General features: G+C 43.2%; 1 protein-coding gene across 1 annotated transcript in view; it reads left to right on the forward strand.

Moving 5' to 3' along the window:
* The window catches only part of GALNT17 (polypeptide N-acetylgalactosaminyltransferase 17), an 815,309-nt gene that overhangs the window by 388,282 nt on the left and 407,327 nt on the right, over positions 1 to 19,700 (forward strand). Inside the window, exon 4 of the mRNA XM_073615091.1 lies at positions 6,704 to 6,878. Within this exon, the coding sequence (XP_073471192.1) occupies positions 6,704 to 6,878 (175 nt within the window). The remainder of the gene's footprint in view (positions 1 to 6,703; positions 6,879 to 19,700) is intronic.

Consider the following 19,700-nt stretch of genomic DNA (forward strand, 5'->3'; position numbering starts at 1 on the left):
GTATGATTTAGCTGTACTTCTGTCTCGGTTTGATTTCATGGTTTCTGACAATTGCCTCTGCAGGAAGGAGGTGAAACAGTCCGTCTTGATTTTGAAGTAGAGTCTGGGTAATTAATACATTTAGATACATGAGGAGATGGTCATTTGGTCTGTAGAGACTGCTATTTAGGTCAATTATGTGGTTGGTCTAGGTCAGTGGTTCTCGACCCTGTCCTCAAGTATCCCCAACAGGCCCTGTTTTGGGAATTACTTTTAGATAAAATAGCTGTCCAATATACCAAGCCATTCACTTGGGGGTACATGAGGACAGGGTTGAGAACCACTGGTCTAGGTGATTCAGTACCACAAGACTCTGAACCTTTATTTTTAGACCTGGAGTCAGTATGTTTTTTTTTTTCCTGTAGAAATGTGTTCTTGTTTCTGTCTTAAAATGCAAGGTAACAGCTACTACTTGTGTGTGTAAATGGTTAACCACTTGCCGACCGCCTCACGCATATATACGTGAGCAGAATGGCACGGGCAGGCAAAATCATGTACCTGGTATGTGATTGCCTTCCCGCGGGCGGGACCCCCCGGTGCCAGTGGCGGTCGGCATTTGTCTGGGAGCGTTTAGAGATGAGGGGGAGGCCATCCGATCGTGGCCCCCCCCTCGCGATCCCTCCCAGCCAATGAGAAACATCTCCTGCCTCTGTATAGTACACAGAGGCAGAGGATGTGATGTCATCTCTTCTCTGCTCGGCAGTTTCCGTTCCGGCGCCGAGGAGAGAAGACATGTGAGTGCACAAAACATACACACACACACAGTAGAACATGCCAGGCATACTTTACACCCCCCGATCGCCCCCCCGATCACCCCCCAATCACCCCTCCCTGTCACACTGACACCAAGCAGTGTTTTTTTTTTTTCTGATTACTGCATGGTGTCAGTTTGTGACAGTTAGAGGTGTTAGGGAAGTTAGTGTTAGCCCCCTTTAGGTCTAGGGTACCCCCCTAACCCCCCTAATAAAGTTTTAACCCCTTGATCACCCCCCATCACCAGTGTCACTAAGCGATCATTTTTCTGATCGCTGTGTTAGTGTCACTGCTTCCGCTAGTTAGGGACGTAAATATTTAGGTTCGCCGTCAGCGTTTTATAGCCACAGGGACCCCCATATACTATCTAATAAATGTTTTAACCCCTTGATTGCCCCTTAGTTAACCCTTTCACCACTGATCACCGTATAATCGTTACGGGTGACGCTGGTTAGTTCGTTTATTTTTTATAGTGTCAGGGCACCCGCCGTTTATTACCGAATAAAGGTTTAGCCCCCTGATCGCCCGACGGTGATATGCGTTGCCCCAGGCAGCATCAGATTAGCGCCAGTACCACTAACCCCCACGCACACACCGTACACCTCCCTTAGTGGTATAGTATCTGAACGGATCAATATCTGATCCGATCAGATCTATACTAGCTTTCCCAGCAGTTTAGGGTTCCCAAAAACGCAGTGTTAGCGGGATCAGCCCAGATACCTGCTAGCACCTGCGTTTTGCCCCTCTGCCCGGCCCAGCCCGCCCAAGTGCAGTATCGATCGATCACTGTCACTTACAAAACACTAAACACATAACTGTAGCATTCGCAGAGTCAGGCCTGATCCCTGCGATCGCTAACAGTTTTTTTGGTAGCGTTTTGTTGAACTGGCAAGCACCAGCCCCAGGCAGCGTCAGGTTAGCGCCAGTACCGCTAACACCAACGCACGCACCTTACACCTCCCTTAGTGGTATAGTATCTGAACAGATCAATATCTGATCCGATCAGATCTATACTAGCGTCCCCAGCAGTTTAGGGTTCCCAAAAACACAGTGTTAGCAGGATCAGCCCACATACCTGCTAGCACCTGCGTTTTGCCCCTCCGCCCGGCCCTGCCCAGCCCAACCAAGTGCAGTATCGATCGATCACTGTCACTTACAAAACACTAAACGCATAACTGCAGCGTTCGCAGAGTCAGGCCTAATCCCTGCGATCGCTAACAGTTTTTTTGGTAGCGTTTTGGTGAACTGGCAAGCACCAGCGGCCTAGTACACCCCGGTCGTAGTCAAACCAGCACTGCAGTAACACTTGGTGACGTGGCGAGTCCCATAAGTGCAGTTCAAGCTGGTGAGGTGGCAAGCACAAGTAGCGTCCCGCTGCCACCAAAAAGACAAACACAGGCCCGTCGTGCCCATAATGCCCTTCCTGCTGCATTCGCCAATCCTAATTGGGAACCCACCACTTCTGCAGCGCCCGTACTTCCCCCATTCACATCCCCAACCAAATGCAGTCGGCTGCATGAGAGGCATTTTCTTTATGTCCTCCCGAGTACCCCTACCCAACGAACCCCCTCAAAAAAGATGTTGTGTCTGCAGCAAGCGCGGATATAGGCGTGACACCCGCTATTATTGTCCCTCCTGTCCTGACAATCATGGTCTTTGCATTGGTGAATGTTTTGAACGCTACCATTCACTAATTGAGTATTAGCGTAGAGTACAGCATTGTACAGACTAGGCGCACTTTCACAGGGTCTCCCAAGATGCCATCGCATTTTGAGAGACCCGAACCTGGAACCAGTTACAGTTATAAAAGTTACAGTTACAAAAAAAAGTGTAAAAAAAAAAAAAAAACACAAACAAAAATATAAGATAAAAAAAAATAGTTGTCGTTTTATTGTTCTCTCTCTCTCTCTATTCTCTCTATTGTTCTGCTCTTTTTTACTGTATTCTATTCTGCAATGTTTTATTGTTATTATGTTTTATCATGTTTGCTTTTCAGGTATGCAATTTTTTATACTTTACCGTTTACTGTGCTTTATTGTTAACCATTTTTTTGTCATTTTATGACTTAGATTTCGCCGGATGTAAACAGCGCCATAGGGAAATTGGGAAAGCATTTTATCACACCGATCTTGGTGTGGTCAGATGCTTTGAGGGCAGAGGAGAAATCTAGGGTCTAATAGACCCCAATTTTTTCAAAAAAGAGTACCTGTCACTACCTATTGCTATCATAGGGGATATTTACATTCCCTGAGATAACAATAAAAATGATTTAAAAAAAAAAAATGAAAGGAACAGTTTAAAAATAAGATAAAAAAGCAAAAAAATAATAAAGAAAAAAAAAAAAAAAAAAACACCCCTGTCCCCCCTGCTCTCGCGCTAAGGCGAACGCAAGCGTCGGTCTGGCGTCAAATGTAAACAGCAATTGCACCATGCATGTGAGGTATCACCGCGAAGGTCAGATCGAGGGTAGTAATTTTAGCAGTAGACCTCCTCTGTAAATCTAAAGTGGTAACCTGTAAAGGCTTTTAAAAATGTATCTAGTTTGTCACCACTGCACGTTTGTGCGCAATTTTAAAGCGTGTCATGTTTGGTATCCATGTACTCGGCCTAAGATCATCTTTTTTATTTCATCAAACATTTGGGCAATATAGTGTGTTTTAGTGCATTAAAATTTAAAAAAGTGTGTTTTTCCCCAAAAAATGCGTTTGAAAAATCGCTGCGCAAATACAGTGTGAAAAAAAAAATGAAACACCCACCATTTTAATCTGTAGGGCATTTGCTTTAAAAAAATATATAATGTGTGGGGGTTCAAAGTAATTTTCTTGCAAAAAAAAATATTTTTTTCATGTAATCAAAAAGTGTCAGAAAGGGCTTTGTCTTCAAGTGGTTAGAAGAGTGGGTGATGTGTGACATAAGCTTCTAAATGTTGTGCATAAAATGCCAGGACAGTTCAAAACTCCCCCAAATGACCCCATTTTGGAAAGTAGACACCCCAAGCTATTTGCTGAGAGGCATGTCGAGTCTAGGGAATTTTTTATATTGTGACACAAGTTGCGGGAAAGAGACTATTTTTTTTTTTTTTTTGCACAAAGTTGTCACTAAATGATATTTTGCTCAAACATGCCATGGGAATATATGAAATTACACCCCAAAATACATTCTGTTGCTTCTCCTGAGTTCGGGGATACCACATGTGTGAGACTTTTTGGGAGCCTAGCCGCGTACGGGACCCCGAAAACCAAGCACCGCCTTCAGGCTTTCTAAGGGCGTAAATTTTTGATTTCACTCTTTACTGCCTATCACAGTTTCGGAGGCCATTGGAATGCCCAGGTGGCAAAACCCACCCCCAAATGACCCCATTTTGGAAAGTAGACACCCCAAGCTATTTGCTGAGCGGTATAGTGAGTATTTTGCAGACCTCACTTTTTGTCACAAAGTTTTGAAAATTGAAAAAAGAAAAAAAAAAATTTTTTCTTGTCTTTCTTCATTTTCAAAAACAAATGAGAGCTGCAAAATACTCACCATGCCTCTCAGCAAATAGCTTGGGGTGTCTACTTTCCAAAACGGGGTCATTTAGGGGGGTTTGTGCCACCTGGGCATTCCATGGCCTCCGAAACTGTGATAGGCAGTGAAGAGTGAAATCAAAAATTTACACCCTTAGAAATCCTGAAGGCGGTGATTGGTTTTCGGGGCCCCGTACGCAGGTAGGCTCCTAAAAAGTCCCACACATGTGGTATCCCCATACTCAGGAGAAGCAGCTAAATGTATTTTGGGGTGCAATTCCACATATGCCCATGGCCTGTGTGAGCAATATATAATTTAGTGACAACTTTGTACAAAAAAAAAAAAAAAAAATTGTCACTTTCCCGCAACTTGTGTCAAAATATAAAATATTCCATGGACTCAACATGCCTCAAAGCAAATAGCTTGGGGTGTCTACTTTCCAAAATGGGGTCATTTGGGGGGGGTTTATGCCATCTGGGCATTTTATGGCCTTCAAAACTGTGATAGGTAGTGAGGAGTAAAATAAAAAATTTACGCCCTTAGAAATCCTGAAGGCAGTGATTGGTTTTCGGGGCCCCGTACGCGGCTAGGCTCCCAAAAAGTCCCACACATGTGGTATTCCCATACTCAGGAGAAGCAGCTAAATGTATTTTGGGGTGCAATTCCACATATGCCCATGGCCTGTGTGAGCAATATATCATTTAGTGACAACTTTTTGTAATTTTTTTTTTTTTTGTCATTATTCAATCACTTGGGACAAAAAAAAATGAATATTCAATGGGCTCAACATGCCTCTCAGCAATTTCCTTGGGGTGTCTACTTTCCAAAATGTAGTCACTTGTGGGGGTTTTGTACTGCCCTGCCATTTTAGCACCTCAAGAAACGACATAGGCAGTCATAAATTAAAGGCTGTGTAAATTCCAGAAAATGTACCCTAGTTTGTAGGCGCTATAACTTTTGCGCAAACCAATAAATATACACTTATTGACATTTTTTTTACCAAAGACATGTGGCCGAATACATTTTGGCCTAAATGTATGACTAAAATTGAGTTTATTGGATTTTTTTTAGAACAAAAAGTAGAAAATATCATTTTTTTTCAAAAATTTTCCATGTATAGCGCAAAAAATAAAAATGGCAGAGGTGATCAAATACCATCAAAAGAAAGCTCTATTTGTGGGAAGAAAAGGACGCAAATTTTGTTTGGGTATAGCATTGCATGACCGCGCAATTAGCAGTTAAAGCGACGCAGTGCCAAATTGTAAAAAGTGCTCTGGTCAGGAAGGGGGTAAATCCTTCCGGGGCTGAAGTGGTTAAATGCCTTATTCCCTGGCCCTCAATATCAGTCACTCTCAGTCAGCTGGTGCTTAGATTGTTGTCTCATGAACTGGAAAATTTCTGTGCATGGTGAGGTTGAGAATGTAAATCGTCAGACATAGTGCTGATTAAAGTACCAAGTTCATGTATTTTGCTTGCTAACATGAATACAGAAATTGGAATTGCAGAAAAAGTACAGTGCAGAAAAGAAACACTGGGACATTACAATATATTGCATTTTATTTTGCAAAGAAATTATACCTTCATTACATTTTCAGAATTGTGTTGATAGCATTTTTTCTATGTGTATATTTTATACTGGATTTTCAAATGATGTAGAACTTAAAATATATGGTAGGGGTGAAATCACTTTTTGCATATTCATGCTGGAAGGGAAATCATATAGGTTTAACTTGAGTTAAAGAAAGAAAAATTACCCAGATTGAGGCTGTAGTCCTATGAAAATTACACAAATGGCATATTTTATGCATAGATACATACAGTTAGTTTTACCCTTGCCTATATATACACCTCTTTTTTTTCTTTTTATCGGTGTTTGCATATTTTCTGTTTGAAGCTGCATAGGGAGCTTAGAGAGCTAGGGGCAAAGAAACAGATGTACCCTGATCTTCCTAGTGAATGGCTGTGCAGAGTGGCATGTCAGCACAAGTCTGATGATTGAGGACAGGCAGGCTGTGCTCCTAGTACGGCCAGAAAACTAAACCACGCTAAGATGGATGTGACTCTCATTCCTACTGTGGTTAGTTTGAAATAGGCGAGCAGGGGGACTGGGAGGAACACCAGGTATTTCAAACAAAGGAAGCAATACAAAGAGAACAGGATACTTTATAACACAAGTACATGGTACAACAGGCTCATATCAGAAATATGAAATGCTAAGGTTACATATTCATTAACCTGGGACTATAATATATGTAGTACATTTCTGTAAACAAAGTGGCACTGACTATGATAATGTTCATTTTTGGAAATTATTTGATTTATTAATAAAAATGTTCAATGAAATCAGTCCCCAGACATTTTCAAGTAGTCTTTAATTTCCTCTGCTGTTTTTGTTTTGTTTTTTCAGAGGAGCTGAAAGGACCTTTAGAAGAATATGTTCACAAGCGGTATCCTGGGCTGGTTAAAGTTGTTCGTAATCATAAAAGAGAAGGCTTGATCCGAGCTCGGATAGAGGGCTGGAAAGTTGCAACAGGACAAATCACTGGATTTTTTGATGCACATGTGGAATTTACTGCTGGATGGTAGGTAAACAGAATATCTGTAATATTAAACTAAGGCTTAATTAGATATTAAACTGAAACCACAAAAAAAATGCCTTTATATGTAAAGAGTAATCTCACTTTGTTGAGAAAAAAACTTTGTGGCAGAGTCCTGCCTTTGGTTACTCCGAAGAAATAAATGTTCGTTTGTCTATGTCAATGTGTTAAGTGAATCTGAATGGGAGACTTTTTTAATTGTTAATTAGCTGATGCACTTGCAGGGTTCTAATGAGAAGAGTGGTAGGGTCGGCATTCCTTTAGGCTACTTTCACATTGAGGCGCTTTACAGGCACTACAGCACAAAAAATAGCGCCTGTATAGTGCCTGTAAAGCACCTCTCCTGTGTCTCCAGTGTGAAAGCCCAAGGGCTTTCACACTGGAGCGGTGCGCTTGCAGGATGGTCAAAAAAGTCCTGCAAGCTGCAACTTTGCAGTGCTAGAGGAGCAGTGTATTCTCCTAAAGCGCCCCTTCCCATTGAAATCAATGGGGCAGCGCCCCAAACCTGCCGGCAAAGCGCAGATTTGCGGGCGGTTTTAACCCTTTTTTGCCAATCAGCGGGGGTTAAAACCACCCCGCTAGCAGCCAAATAGCAACCGCTAAAGTGACAGTAAAGCAGCGCTAAATATAGCGCCACTTTACCGCCGACGCCCACAATGCCCCAGTCTGAAAGCAGCCTTAGACATGACTACCCAGTGGGATTTTCTCACCAACAATTACATTTTTTGTTGCAGAAGATGTCTAAAATCTGACTGTATTCGGAAAACATTCAGGTTTCTATATTGCATTAAATTTTACAGAAAATTACAATGTTATAGATTGAAAATGAAAGGAGATTTTAATAACATTCAATTACAATATATATGATTGTTGTTGTTATCATCATTATTTATATTTGTTCTTGTTTGTATGTCCAAGTAGAAATATGTCCAACTGAAATTTTTTTCAGTTTTTACCCATGAATAAGGATAAGATAAGGATAATATTTTTATTATATTTGTAAGTTTTCCTTTATTCATTTTACAATTAGTAGCATGTTTATTATTTGAATACATTTTTATTTTTGTTTTTTTTCCTATAGTTGTCCTAGTTACATTGTTTTTTGGCAATAAATTAGCTTTGTATCATGTTGTATTACTTTCTATCATTTCTTGCCAGACAGTGTTTTCTTTGATCCTCTTTGCAAAAATGGGTTATATATCCCTTTATCATTACAATATCTTTATATGTCCATCATTTTATAAAAATTAATTTTTATTCACTTTTAGATAACTGATTTTCTCTGACGTTTATATTTCCCTCTTGATTTTTTTAAGGAAATATTGTCCCCAGCATTTATTTGCTAGATCATGTACATATGTGGTTTGCTATGCTGTTCCTTGTAATCCAATTCCCTCTGTGATCCTATTGAGCCCCCTTATTTTGTTATTTCTTTGTGTTCCCCACATAGGTCTTACATTTATATGCTGTTTTTAGCACTTATTTTTCCTTTTTGTGTGCTCACTGATTGTCATGCTAAGCCTTGTAGTTCACCTCCCTTATTGATATAAACCTGCCAACTATTTACAAATAGGCTTCACAAAGTGTTGATATTCTCAGAAACAAATTGCCTTGTTTGGCCAGCCCATTCCTTTTCTCTATGTGTGCTCCCTGCGGCTGCTGACGCCGCTGACTCACATTGATAGCTTTGGATCCAGCACAACAGTACTGGTTTTTGACAGAGCATCGGGTGATTTTAAAATCCGGACTGCTGATGTCTTTCATTGTAGAGCTGCGGGGAACCTTCCTTGGTTGCCTTCACAGATTACATGTGAGTAGATATTATTTCTTATTCATTAAAATGTTTCTTTTACTAATACACTTCTGTACCCTGTTTTCTGCTTGTATCATTTACACTACAATAAAGAATGCTTACCGCTCTGTTCTCCATGCAGCCTTGGATCTGTATGATCACAGCATGGCTCACCTACTTCCAATCTACAGCCAAAAAATAAAATCTGTAAAGCCTGTAGTTAAGACTGCAAAGAAATGGACCATGGAGACAAAGCTGGAGACAAAGCTGGAGCTACAGACCTGCTTTGACTGCACCAACTAAGAGCTGAATGAACTCCCTGACATTTTGACAGTATCTCAACTTTTGTGAGGGCATATGTGTGCCTATCAAGTCTTTTTGAACATTCAACAATAACAAGCCCGGGTTTACAACAAAAAAGCTCAGGCAGGCTATGGAGGCAGCCTACAGATAAAGGGACAGAACTCTGTGCACCCAGGCCAGAAACATGCTGAGAAAAGAGATCAGAACAGCGATGCATATTTACGCTGATGATTTGAAAACTATGTTTTCCATCAATGACTCAGGGCTAGTGTGGATAGATCTGTAGAAAACATCCCCCAACCCGCTCCCCCGCACTACAGAGAACCATCAACTTAAAAATCATCTGAATCATCCCACCAACTCCAGCCCAGACATAACATCTCCAAACATTCTACTGGAACCCAATTTCCTCCCCCACAGTCTCTCCTGCACTGCAGGCCTGTAAAGGCGATGTTTGCTAAATCTTCCAGAGACCAAAGATAAGGAAGGCCCAAAGGCTATAACTTCCTTTTGTCTGAAGGCCTGGGCTAATCAGCTGGCACACAGATCCTCATGTGCATGTGTGCTTCCATCTAGGCTGCTAACCCTAAATATCTGTTCTGGATGAATATGGTCCTATCTATTCTCTTTTGTTCTTCTAAGGAAGCAGAGTTGCAAAATGCATTAAAATGAGTTCCCCATCCACCACTACAATATTGGCAAAAGGAACATAATATTAGAGTACACAGTCTTCTGGAGCCCTAAAGACTGTAAAAATGCAGGCATATAATCCCAGGTCACACTATCAATTGCCTTCTCAGCATTCATAGACACAAAGAAGCCCTCCTGATTGTTCAAGGTAAGCCTATGAAGTAGGTTCAGCGCCTTCACAGTGTTATCCCTCGTCTCCTTGCCAGGGATGAAGCTCACTTGGTTGAGATCAATTCAGGATTGAAGCAGTGGCTCCAGACGTTTTGATTTTTACATGTAGGAGAGGAATGCCAGAATTGGCCGGTATGGAAGCGGTTAATATGGATGCTCTCCCGAACCAAGAAAAGGTCAATTCGTTCCACTGTTGAAGGGCACGCATCTTGTTTAATTTGGAGAGAAAATTTCTAGTATGGAGTTCAGATAGATCTGTTGGAAGTTGAATTCCCAGGTAAGTTATAGCATCCAGCTTTCAACGAAAGAAAAGTTAGCCTGGCAACTGGTGACCACTTCCAAAGGAAGGGACAAATTTAACCACTTAAGGACCAGAAGGATTTGCACCCTTAGTGACTAGAGCACTTTTTACAATTTGGCACTGCGCTGCTTTAACTGGTAATTGCATGGTCATGCAATGCTGTACCCAAACAAAATTTGCGTGCTTTTTTTCCCACAAATAGAACTTTCTTTTGGTGGTATTTGATCACCTCTGGGATTTTTTATTTTTTGCGATAAACAACGAAAATAGACCAAAAATTGTTGAGCCCACTGAATATTAATTTTTTTGTCACAAGTGATTGAAAAATGACAAAAAAAAATTAAATAAAATGTTTTACTCAAAGTTGTCACTAAATGATATACCACATGTTTGGTATTTTTTGGGAGCCTAGCTGTGTACAGGACCCCGAAAACCAATCACCACCTTCAGGCTTTCTAAGGGACCTATCACAGTTACGGAGGCCCTGAAAAGATAGCACAACCCCCCCCCCATGACCACAAATAGCTTGAAGTGTCTACTTTCCAAAATGGAGTCATTAGGGGGGGTTGTGCTATTGACATTTCAGGGCCTCCACAACTGCGATAGGTAGTGAGGAAGTGAAATCACCATTTTACGCCCTTAGAAATCCTGAAGGGGTCCTGTACGCAGCTAGGCTCCCAAAAAGTTTCACACATGTGGTATCCCCGTACTCAGGAGAAGCACGAGAATGTATTATGGGGTGTAATTTCACATATACCTATGGCATATGTAATCAATATATCATTTATGACAACTTTGTGTAAGAAAAAAAAAAATTGTCATTTTACCAAAACTTGTGGCAAAATATAAAATATTCCATGGACTCAACATGCCTATCAGCAAGTAGCTTTGGTTGTCTACTTTCCAAAAAGGGGTCATTTGGGGGGGTTTGAACTGTCCTGGCATTTTATGCACAGCATTAGAAGCTTATGCCACACATCACCAACTCTTCTAACCACTTGAAAACAAAGCTCTTTCTGACACTTTTGTTTACATGAAAAAAAAAAATTTGCTAGAAAATTACTTTGAACCCCCACACATTATATATTTTTTTAAAGCAAAGGCTCTACAGATTAAAATGGTGGGTGTTGCAATTTTTTTTAACACAGTATTTGCGAAGCGATTTTTCAAACGCAATTTTATTGGAAAAAAAACACTTTTTTGAATTTTAATGCATTAAAACACACTATATTGCCCAAATGTTTGGAAAAATATAAAATATGATCTTATGCTGGGTACATAGATACCAAACACACATGCTTTAAAATTACGCACAACCTGCAACGGTGACAAACGACATACATTTTTAAAAGCATTTAAAAGCCTTTACAGGTTACCACTTTAGATTTACAGAGGAGGTCTACTGCTATAATTACTGACCTCAATCTGATGTTCGTGGTGATACCTGACATGCATGGAGCAATTGCTGTTTACACACGACACGAGACCGGAGCTTGCATTCGCCTTTGCGCGCGATCATGGGGGAACAGGGGTGCTTTTTTTAAATTATTTATTTTGCTTTTTTATTTTTATTTTTTTACACTGTTCTTTTCATTTTTTTTTTAAATCATTTATATTGTTATCACAGGGAATGTAAATATCCCCTATGATAGCAATAGGTAGGACAGGTACTCTTTTTTGAAAATATTGGGGTCTGATAGACTCTAGATCTCTCCTCTTCCCTCAAAGCATATGACCACACCAAGATCGGTGTGATAAGATGCTTTCCAAATTTCCCAATGGCGCTGTTTATATCAGGCAAAACCGAAGTCATGAAATGCTTGTAGCTTCCGGTTTCTTAGGCCATAGAGATGATTGGAGCCATTCTGGTCTCTGATCAGCTCTATGGGCAGCTGTCCCACTGGGGAACCTGCATTCTCAGGTTCTCCAGTGGGACAGGATAGCCCAAGAAAAGCATGAAAGACGGCGCGGGGGGACGTTCCCTCCCACTGCTTGTAACAGCAGTCTAGCGGCTAATTAGCCACTAGGATTGCTTTTACATAAAAGCTGACCGCTGGCTGAAAAGAACAATACCAAGATGATAGCTAAACCTGCAGGCATCATTCTGGCATAACCACTCGAATTCCAGCAACATACCACTACGTTGCTGGTCCTTGTTGGGCATATATTGTAATGTTCTTTTTTAATGCAGCCTGTGGGCTGAACGAAAAAAAAAGGGATTGATCGGTGGGTATTCCCACCATTAGAATACCGCCCTGCATCCACCCACTTCTAATGATGCATACATGCACCGTTTTCTTTAACTGTGGTGGTGAAATCACCTCCTACAGCACTGGAGTCACTAATTTACGTATCGTGAGAGCAAACCCTGTTGCTGTCAAAACAAATAAATCCATGCTGCAGCTGAATGGCGTACCTAAAAAGCAAACAATGGTAACAATAAAACATTAACTCAATAAAACAACTTTTTTTATTGCAATCTGTACCAAAAAAGAGTAAAAAAATATATGCCGAAGCATGGGGGGAATCCGCCTCTAATATTAGGGGCAAATTGCTCCTCCACCCCTGCCCCCATGCTTCAGCATATATGCTCTTTTTTTAACTATGGTGGTGAAATCACCTTGTCATGGTTAAGCAATAGAGTTTGTCTGTCAGCTTACCTATCACCATGTGTTCATCTCTAGAGACGAGCCGACTCTCACCTGACTGCTTTTATAATCTCTCCTCTAGCATGGCTCCACCCCAGCTCCTATCAGAGAACTCTATATTAACCTGTGCACTACAAGCCAGCCCTGCTGATTAGGGATGAGCTTCGAGTTCGAGTCGAACTCATGTTCGACTCGAACATTGGCTGTTCGCAAGTTCACCGAACAGCGAACAATTTGGGGTGTTCGCGGCAAATTCGAATGCCGCGGAACACCCTTTAAAAGTCTATGGGAGAAATCAAAAGTGCTAATTTTAAAGGCTAATATGCAAGTTATTGTCATAAAAAGTGTTTGGGGACCTGGGTCCTGCCCCAGGGGACATGGATCAATGCAAAAAAAAGTTTTAAAAACGGCCGTTTTTTCAGGAGCAGTGATTTTAATAATACTTAAAGTCAATCAATAAAAGTGTAATATCCCTTTAAATTTCGTACCTGGGGGGTGTCTATAGTGTGCCTGTAAAGGGGCGCATGTTTCCTGTGTTTAGAACAGTCTGACAGCAAAATGACATTTTGAAGGAAAAAACTCATTTAAAACTACCCGCGGCTATTGCATTGCCGACAATACACATAGAAGTTCATTGATAAAAACGGCATGGGAATTCCCCAAAGGGGAACCCCGAACCAAAATTAAAAAAAAAAAATGACGTGGGGGTCCCCCTAAATTCCATACCAGGCCCTTCAGGTCTGGGATGGATATTAAGGGGAACCCCGGCCAAAATTTAAAAAAAAAAATGACGTGGGGTTCCCCCTAAATTCCATACCAGACCCTTCAGGTCTGGTATGGATTTTAAGGGGAACCCCGCGCCAAAAAAAAAAAAAAAAACGGCGTGGGGTCCCCCCAAAAATCCATACCAGACCCTTATCCGAGCACGCAACCTGGCAGGCCGCAGGAAAAGAGGGGGGGACAAGAGTGCGGCCCCCCCTCCCTCCTGAACCGTACCAGGCCACATGCCCTCAACATTGGGAGGGTGCTTTGGGGTAGCCCCCCAAAACACCTTGTCCCCATGTTGATGAGGACAAGGGCCTCATCCTCACAACCCTGGCCGGTGGTTGTGAGGGTTTGCGGGCGGGGGGCTTATCGGAATCTGGAAGCCCCCTTTAACAAGGTGACCCCCAGATCCCGGCCCCCCCCCTGTGTGAAATGGTAAGGGGGTACATAAGTACCCCTACCATTTCACGAAAAAAGTGTCAAAAATGTTAAAAATGACAAGAGACAGTTTTTGACAATTCCTTTATTTAAATGCTTCTTCTTTCTTCTATCTTGCTTCATCTTCTGGTTCTTCTGGCTCTTCTGGTTCTTCTGGTTCTTCCTCCGGCGTTCTCGTCCAGCATCTCCTCCGCGGCGTCTTCTGTCTTCTTCTCCTCGGGCCGCTCCGCACCCATGGCATGGGGGGGAGGCTCCCGCTCTTCTCTTCTTCTTTTCTTCTTTTCTTCTTTTCTTCTCTTCTTCTCTTCTTCTTCATTTTCTTCTCCGGGCCGCTCCGCAATCCATGCTGGCATGGAGGGAGGCTCCCGCTGTGTGACGGCGCTCCTCGTCTGACAGTTCTTAAATAACGGAGGGGGGCGGGGCCACCCGGTGACCCCGCCCCCCTCTGACGCACGGTGACTTGACGGGACTTCCCTGTGGCATTCCCCGTGACGTCACAGGGAAGTCCCGTCAAGTCACCGTGCGTCAGAGGGGGGCGGGGTCACCGGGTGGCCCCGCCCCCCTCCGTTATTTAAGAACTGTCAGACGAGGAGCGCCGTCACACAGCGGGAGCCTCCCTCCATGCCAGCATGGATTGCGGAGCGGCCCGGAGAAGAAAATGAAGAAGAAGAGAAGAAGAGAAGAAGAGAAGAAAAGAAGAAAAGAAGAAGAGAAGAAGAGAAGAGCGGGAGCCTCCCCCCCATGCCATGGGTGCGGAGCGGCCCGAGGAGAAGAAGACAGAAGACGCCGCGGAGGAGATGCTGGACGAGAACGCCGGAGGAAGAACCAGAAGAACCAGAAGAGCCAGAAGAACCAGAAGATGAAGCAAGATAGAAGAAAGAAGAAGCATTTAAATAAAGGAATTGTCAAAAACTGTCTCTTGTCATTTTTAACATTTTTGACACTTTTTTCGTGAAATGGTAGGGGTACTTATGTACCCCCTTACCATTTCACACAGGGGGGGGCCGGGATCTGGGGGTCACCTTGTTAAAGGGGGCTTCCAGATTCCGATAAGCCCCCCGCCCGCAGACCCCCACAACCACCGGCCAGGGTTGTGGGGATGAGGCCCTTGTCCTCATCAACATGGGGACAAGGTGTTTTGGGGGGCTACCCCAAAGCACCCTCCCAATGTTGAGGGCATGTGGCCTGGTACGGTTCAGGAGGGAGGGGGGGCCGCACTCTCGTCCCCCCCTCTTTTCCTGCGGCCTGCCAGGTTGCGTGCTCGGATAAGGGTCTGGTATGGATTTTTGGGGGGACCCCACGCCGTTTTTTTTTTTTTTTTGGCGCGGGGTTCCCCTTAAAATCCATACCAGACCTGAAGGGTCTGGTATGGAATTTAGGGGGAACCCCACGTCATTTTTTTTTTTAATTTTGGCCGGGGTTCCCCTTAATATCCATACCAGACCTGAAGGGCCTGGTATGGAATTTAGGGGGACCCCCACGTCATTTTTTTTTTTTTAATTTTGGTTCGGGGTTCCCCTTTGGGGAATTCCCATGCCGTTTTTATCAATGAACTTCTATGTGTATTGTCGGCAATGCAATAGCCGCGGGTAGTTTTAAATGAGTTTTTTCCTTCAAAATGTCATTTTGCTGTCAGACTGTTCTAAACACAGGAAACATGCGCCCCTTTACAGGCACACTATAGACACCCCCCAGGTACGAAATTTAAAGGGATATTACACTTTTATTGTTTGACTTTAAGCATTATTAAAATCACTGCTCCTGAAAAAACGGCCGTTTTTAAAACTTTTTTTTGCATTGATCCATGTCCCCTGGGGCAGGACCCAGGTCCCCAAACACTTTTTATGACAATAACTTGCATATAAGCCTTGAAAATTAGCACTTTTGATTATTCATGTTCGTGTCCCATAGACTTTAACGGTGTTCGCATGTTCGAACGAACTTTTTTCCTGTTCGCATGTTCTGGTGCGAACCGAACAGGGGGGTGTTCGGCTCATCCCTACTGCTGATCAACCTTTGTGTGTTTGGCATCCTGTTTCCTGCTGCCGTGTGCTCTACGTTTGTTTTCTGTTACCGACCTTGGTGTCTTCTCAACTATTCCTGTCTGCTCATGACCCTGAACTTTTGGCATGTCCTCGACTATTCCTGTTTGCCTCTGACCCTGAACCTTTGGCGTGTCTCTGTTGTTCTTGTCTGCTTGTGGCCCCGACCCTGGCTTATTTCCTTACTATCCCTATCCTCCTGTTGCCTACTGTGGGCGTGAGCTAGGGGACCCTGGGGGTCGCGATCTGGAGCCAGTTGCAGCCCAGTCCATCCTCACCACTAGAGGCTCTGGTGAACACCTGCTGGCTCTTAGACTCCGTGCCCTAGAGAATCTTATGCTTTAACCCCGGTGGGATCCGTGTTGGTGTTCCAGCGGCCCTGCCTTCCTTACTACCCTGACTCCCATCCACAGCAGTTAGCCGTAGGGTCCACTACCTTGCGGTGCACCCCTGATTCCAATGGTGTGCATCTGTCACCTAGCCCCAGGTGACCTGACACTCCTCCTACAGTGCTGGAGTCACAGCTTTACGTATTGTGAGAGCAAATCCTGTTGCTGTCAGAATAAATAAACCTGTGCTGCAGCTGAATGGCGTACCTGCAAAGCAAACAATGGTTAACAATAAAACAAAGTAACATTACAGTATAACAGTAAGACATACCACACCTGCAAAGCAAATACAATAAAAGACAGTAAAGATAAAACATTACAGTTCTAAAATACAGAAACACTAGATAGAGGACAATAGATAGAGAACAAGAGAGAGAGAGAGAGAGAGAGAAGAAAAATAAAATGACAACTATTTTTGGCTTTTTTATTTATTATTTATTTTTTGTGTTTTTTTATTTTTTAAATTTTTTAAATTTTTTTGCACTTTTATTTTAACTGTAAACATTCCAGATGAGGGTCTCTCAAAATGTGATGGCCATCTCATCTTCCGAGATCCTGTGTAAGTGTGCCATAGGACTGTGCAGTGCTGTACCCTACGCTAATACTCCATTAGTGTGTGGTAGCGATGGAAACCGATGCAGAGACCAGGTTGGTAAGGACTGGAGGGACAATAAAAGTGGGTGTCACGCCTAAATCCACGTTTTCTGCAGACACGACATCTTCTTTGGGGTGTTTTTTTGGTAGGGGTATCAGGGAAGACATGCAGAAAATGCCTCTCATGCAGCCAGCTCACTGCATTTGGTGGGGCACAGCACCGTCATGAAACAGAAGTGCTGTGATGATCTCTTCCTGGAATGTTAGGAAGGATCCAGTTCGTCCTGACGCTTTGTACAGCACATAATTGGAAGCCAATTGGAATAAATATACAGACTTTTTTAAACACATTTTTTTACCAGCGTCTGGCCTTACGGGCAATTAAGTATGGCACCATCATCTGGTTATTGAATTCCACCCCTACCATGTTAAGGTTGTATTCATGGACACAGAGGGGTTCCACAACAACAGCAGTCGCCATTGGAATTTCGACTGTCGTAGCTGCTTGAAGAGAGGACAGAATGAAAACAGTCAATGTATCCCTCCACTTCACTGCAAGCAAATTATTACATTTCAAACAGGCTCTCTCCCCTGTCTAAGTCAAGAATCAACAAGATGTTGGGGGAAGCTCCGGCGATTAGATCGCATGGTGCCACATGCGCCAATTGTACAATCAAAAAGATGACAAAAAATTGGCACGTTTTTGTAATAATTATCTACGTACAAGTGGTAACCCTTTCCGAATAAGGGTGACACCAGGTCCCAAACAATCTTGTCAGCGCTCCCTATGTAGTCTGAGCAGTTGTGGGGCTCCACTTGACTATCTCTTCTCTCGCAAACCAAAAAACTATATCTAAAGCCTGTTGCCCTGTCACAGAGCTTATACAACTTGACAAGCGGCCAGAAAATTTATTCAGGGACTCATCAACGCAGACAACTTGTTAGGGAATAAACAAGGCTGCAAACTGTTGGTTGAAGTGGTTTATGAGGGGCTGAATTTTGTAGAGCTGATCATATCCAGGGTCACCCCGAGGATGACAGAGTTCATTGTCATTGAAATACATGAATCGCAAGATCTGCGTGTCCTGGACATGGTAGCAGAGAACACGGGCATATGGTGAATTGGGTCAGTGGACCAATATGACCGCAATACAAAATTTTTAGTAATGCCCATGAGGAGGGACAGGCCCAGAAAGGTTTTAAATTCGTAAACCGTAATAGATTTCCAATCTCTGGCAAGGGTCAACTGTGGATTAGTGGCAATAAATTGACCAGCATGCAAATTGCTTTGGTCCACAATAGATCTACAGAGATCTTCCATGAAAAACAGTGAATAAATCAAGTGACGTAAAATCAACTGTTTTCACCTGATCTCTGGGTTGGCCAGTGAATGGGGGAAGTACAGGCGCTGCAGAAGTGGTGGGCTCTCAATTAGGATTGGCAAATGCAGCAGGAAGGGCACTATGGGCTCTATGGGCCTTTATTTATCTTCTTGGTGGCTGCGGGGCACTACTTGTGCTAGCCACCAGCTTGAACTGCACTTATGGGACTCGCCACCTCACTACGTGTTACTTCAGTGCTGCTTTGACTATGACCAGGATGTACTAGGCCGCTGGTGCTTGCCAGTTCACCAGAAGGATGAGAGAGCCCTGCGGTTCTTGCACCTCAACAACAGAAGAATGGGGTCGGGTACGCCTGACCTTAGCAGGGACCACTTTGTTATCAGAGCTATCTGTCAGTGTGCGGTTGCTCCTTACTGGTTCGTATACTGAGCCTGAATGTCACATTGAGGTGGCTTTTCCATCGCTCTCATCTGTAATGCTCAGCATTGTGTAGGCCTCTTCACTAGTGTACCTCATTCTGGACATTTCGGCCTCTAAATTTACAGGTACAACTAGTGCGACTCAGGCAAAAAGAGCAACTGGTTGTCAGCGACTGCTTCAATCGCTATCAAAAAAACTGTTAGCATTCGCAGAGATCAGGCCTGACTCTGTGAATGCTGCAGTTATGTGTGTTGTTTTGTAAGTGACAGTGATTGATACTGCACTTGGGTGGGCTGGGCATAGGAGCTAAACGCAGGTGCTAGCAGGTGTCTGGGTTGATCCCGCTAACGCCATGTTTTTAGGAACACTAAACTATTGGGGATGCTAGTATAGATTTGATCAGATCAAGGATATTGATCTGTTCAAACACTATACTATTAAAGGGAGGTGTATGGTGTGTGTGTGGGTGTTAGCGCTACTGGCACTAATCTGAAGCTGCCTGGGATTGATGCTGAGCCTAACTGACGCTAAAACCTGTACTGGGGGCAATCAGGGGTTAAACCTCTGTTTAGTAATATATGGTGTCTCCCGTGACACTAAGTGCAGTGATCAGAAAATAGATCTGTACATTATATTAATGACACTGGTGACAGGGGGTGAAAGGGTTAACTGGGGGGTAATCAAGGGGTTAAACCTTTATTAGGGGAGTTTTTGGGGGTACCTGGGCCTACCACTAACTGCCCTAATGCTGATTAGTGTCACAAGTGACACCAGTACAGTGATCAGTAAAAAAATCTGAAAATTGCACTTGGTGACACAGTGACAGGGAGTAAAAGGGTTTACTGGGGGCCATCGGGGGTGAAAAGTGTGCCTATGTGTACTGTGTCAGTGTAGTGTTGGTGCAACTCACA

This window comes from Aquarana catesbeiana, linkage group LG02 (genome assembly GCF_042186555.1).
Source record: "Aquarana catesbeiana isolate 2022-GZ linkage group LG02, ASM4218655v1, whole genome shotgun sequence".
In the NCBI taxonomy this organism is placed as follows: Eukaryota; Metazoa; Chordata; class Amphibia; order Anura; family Ranidae; genus Aquarana; species Aquarana catesbeiana.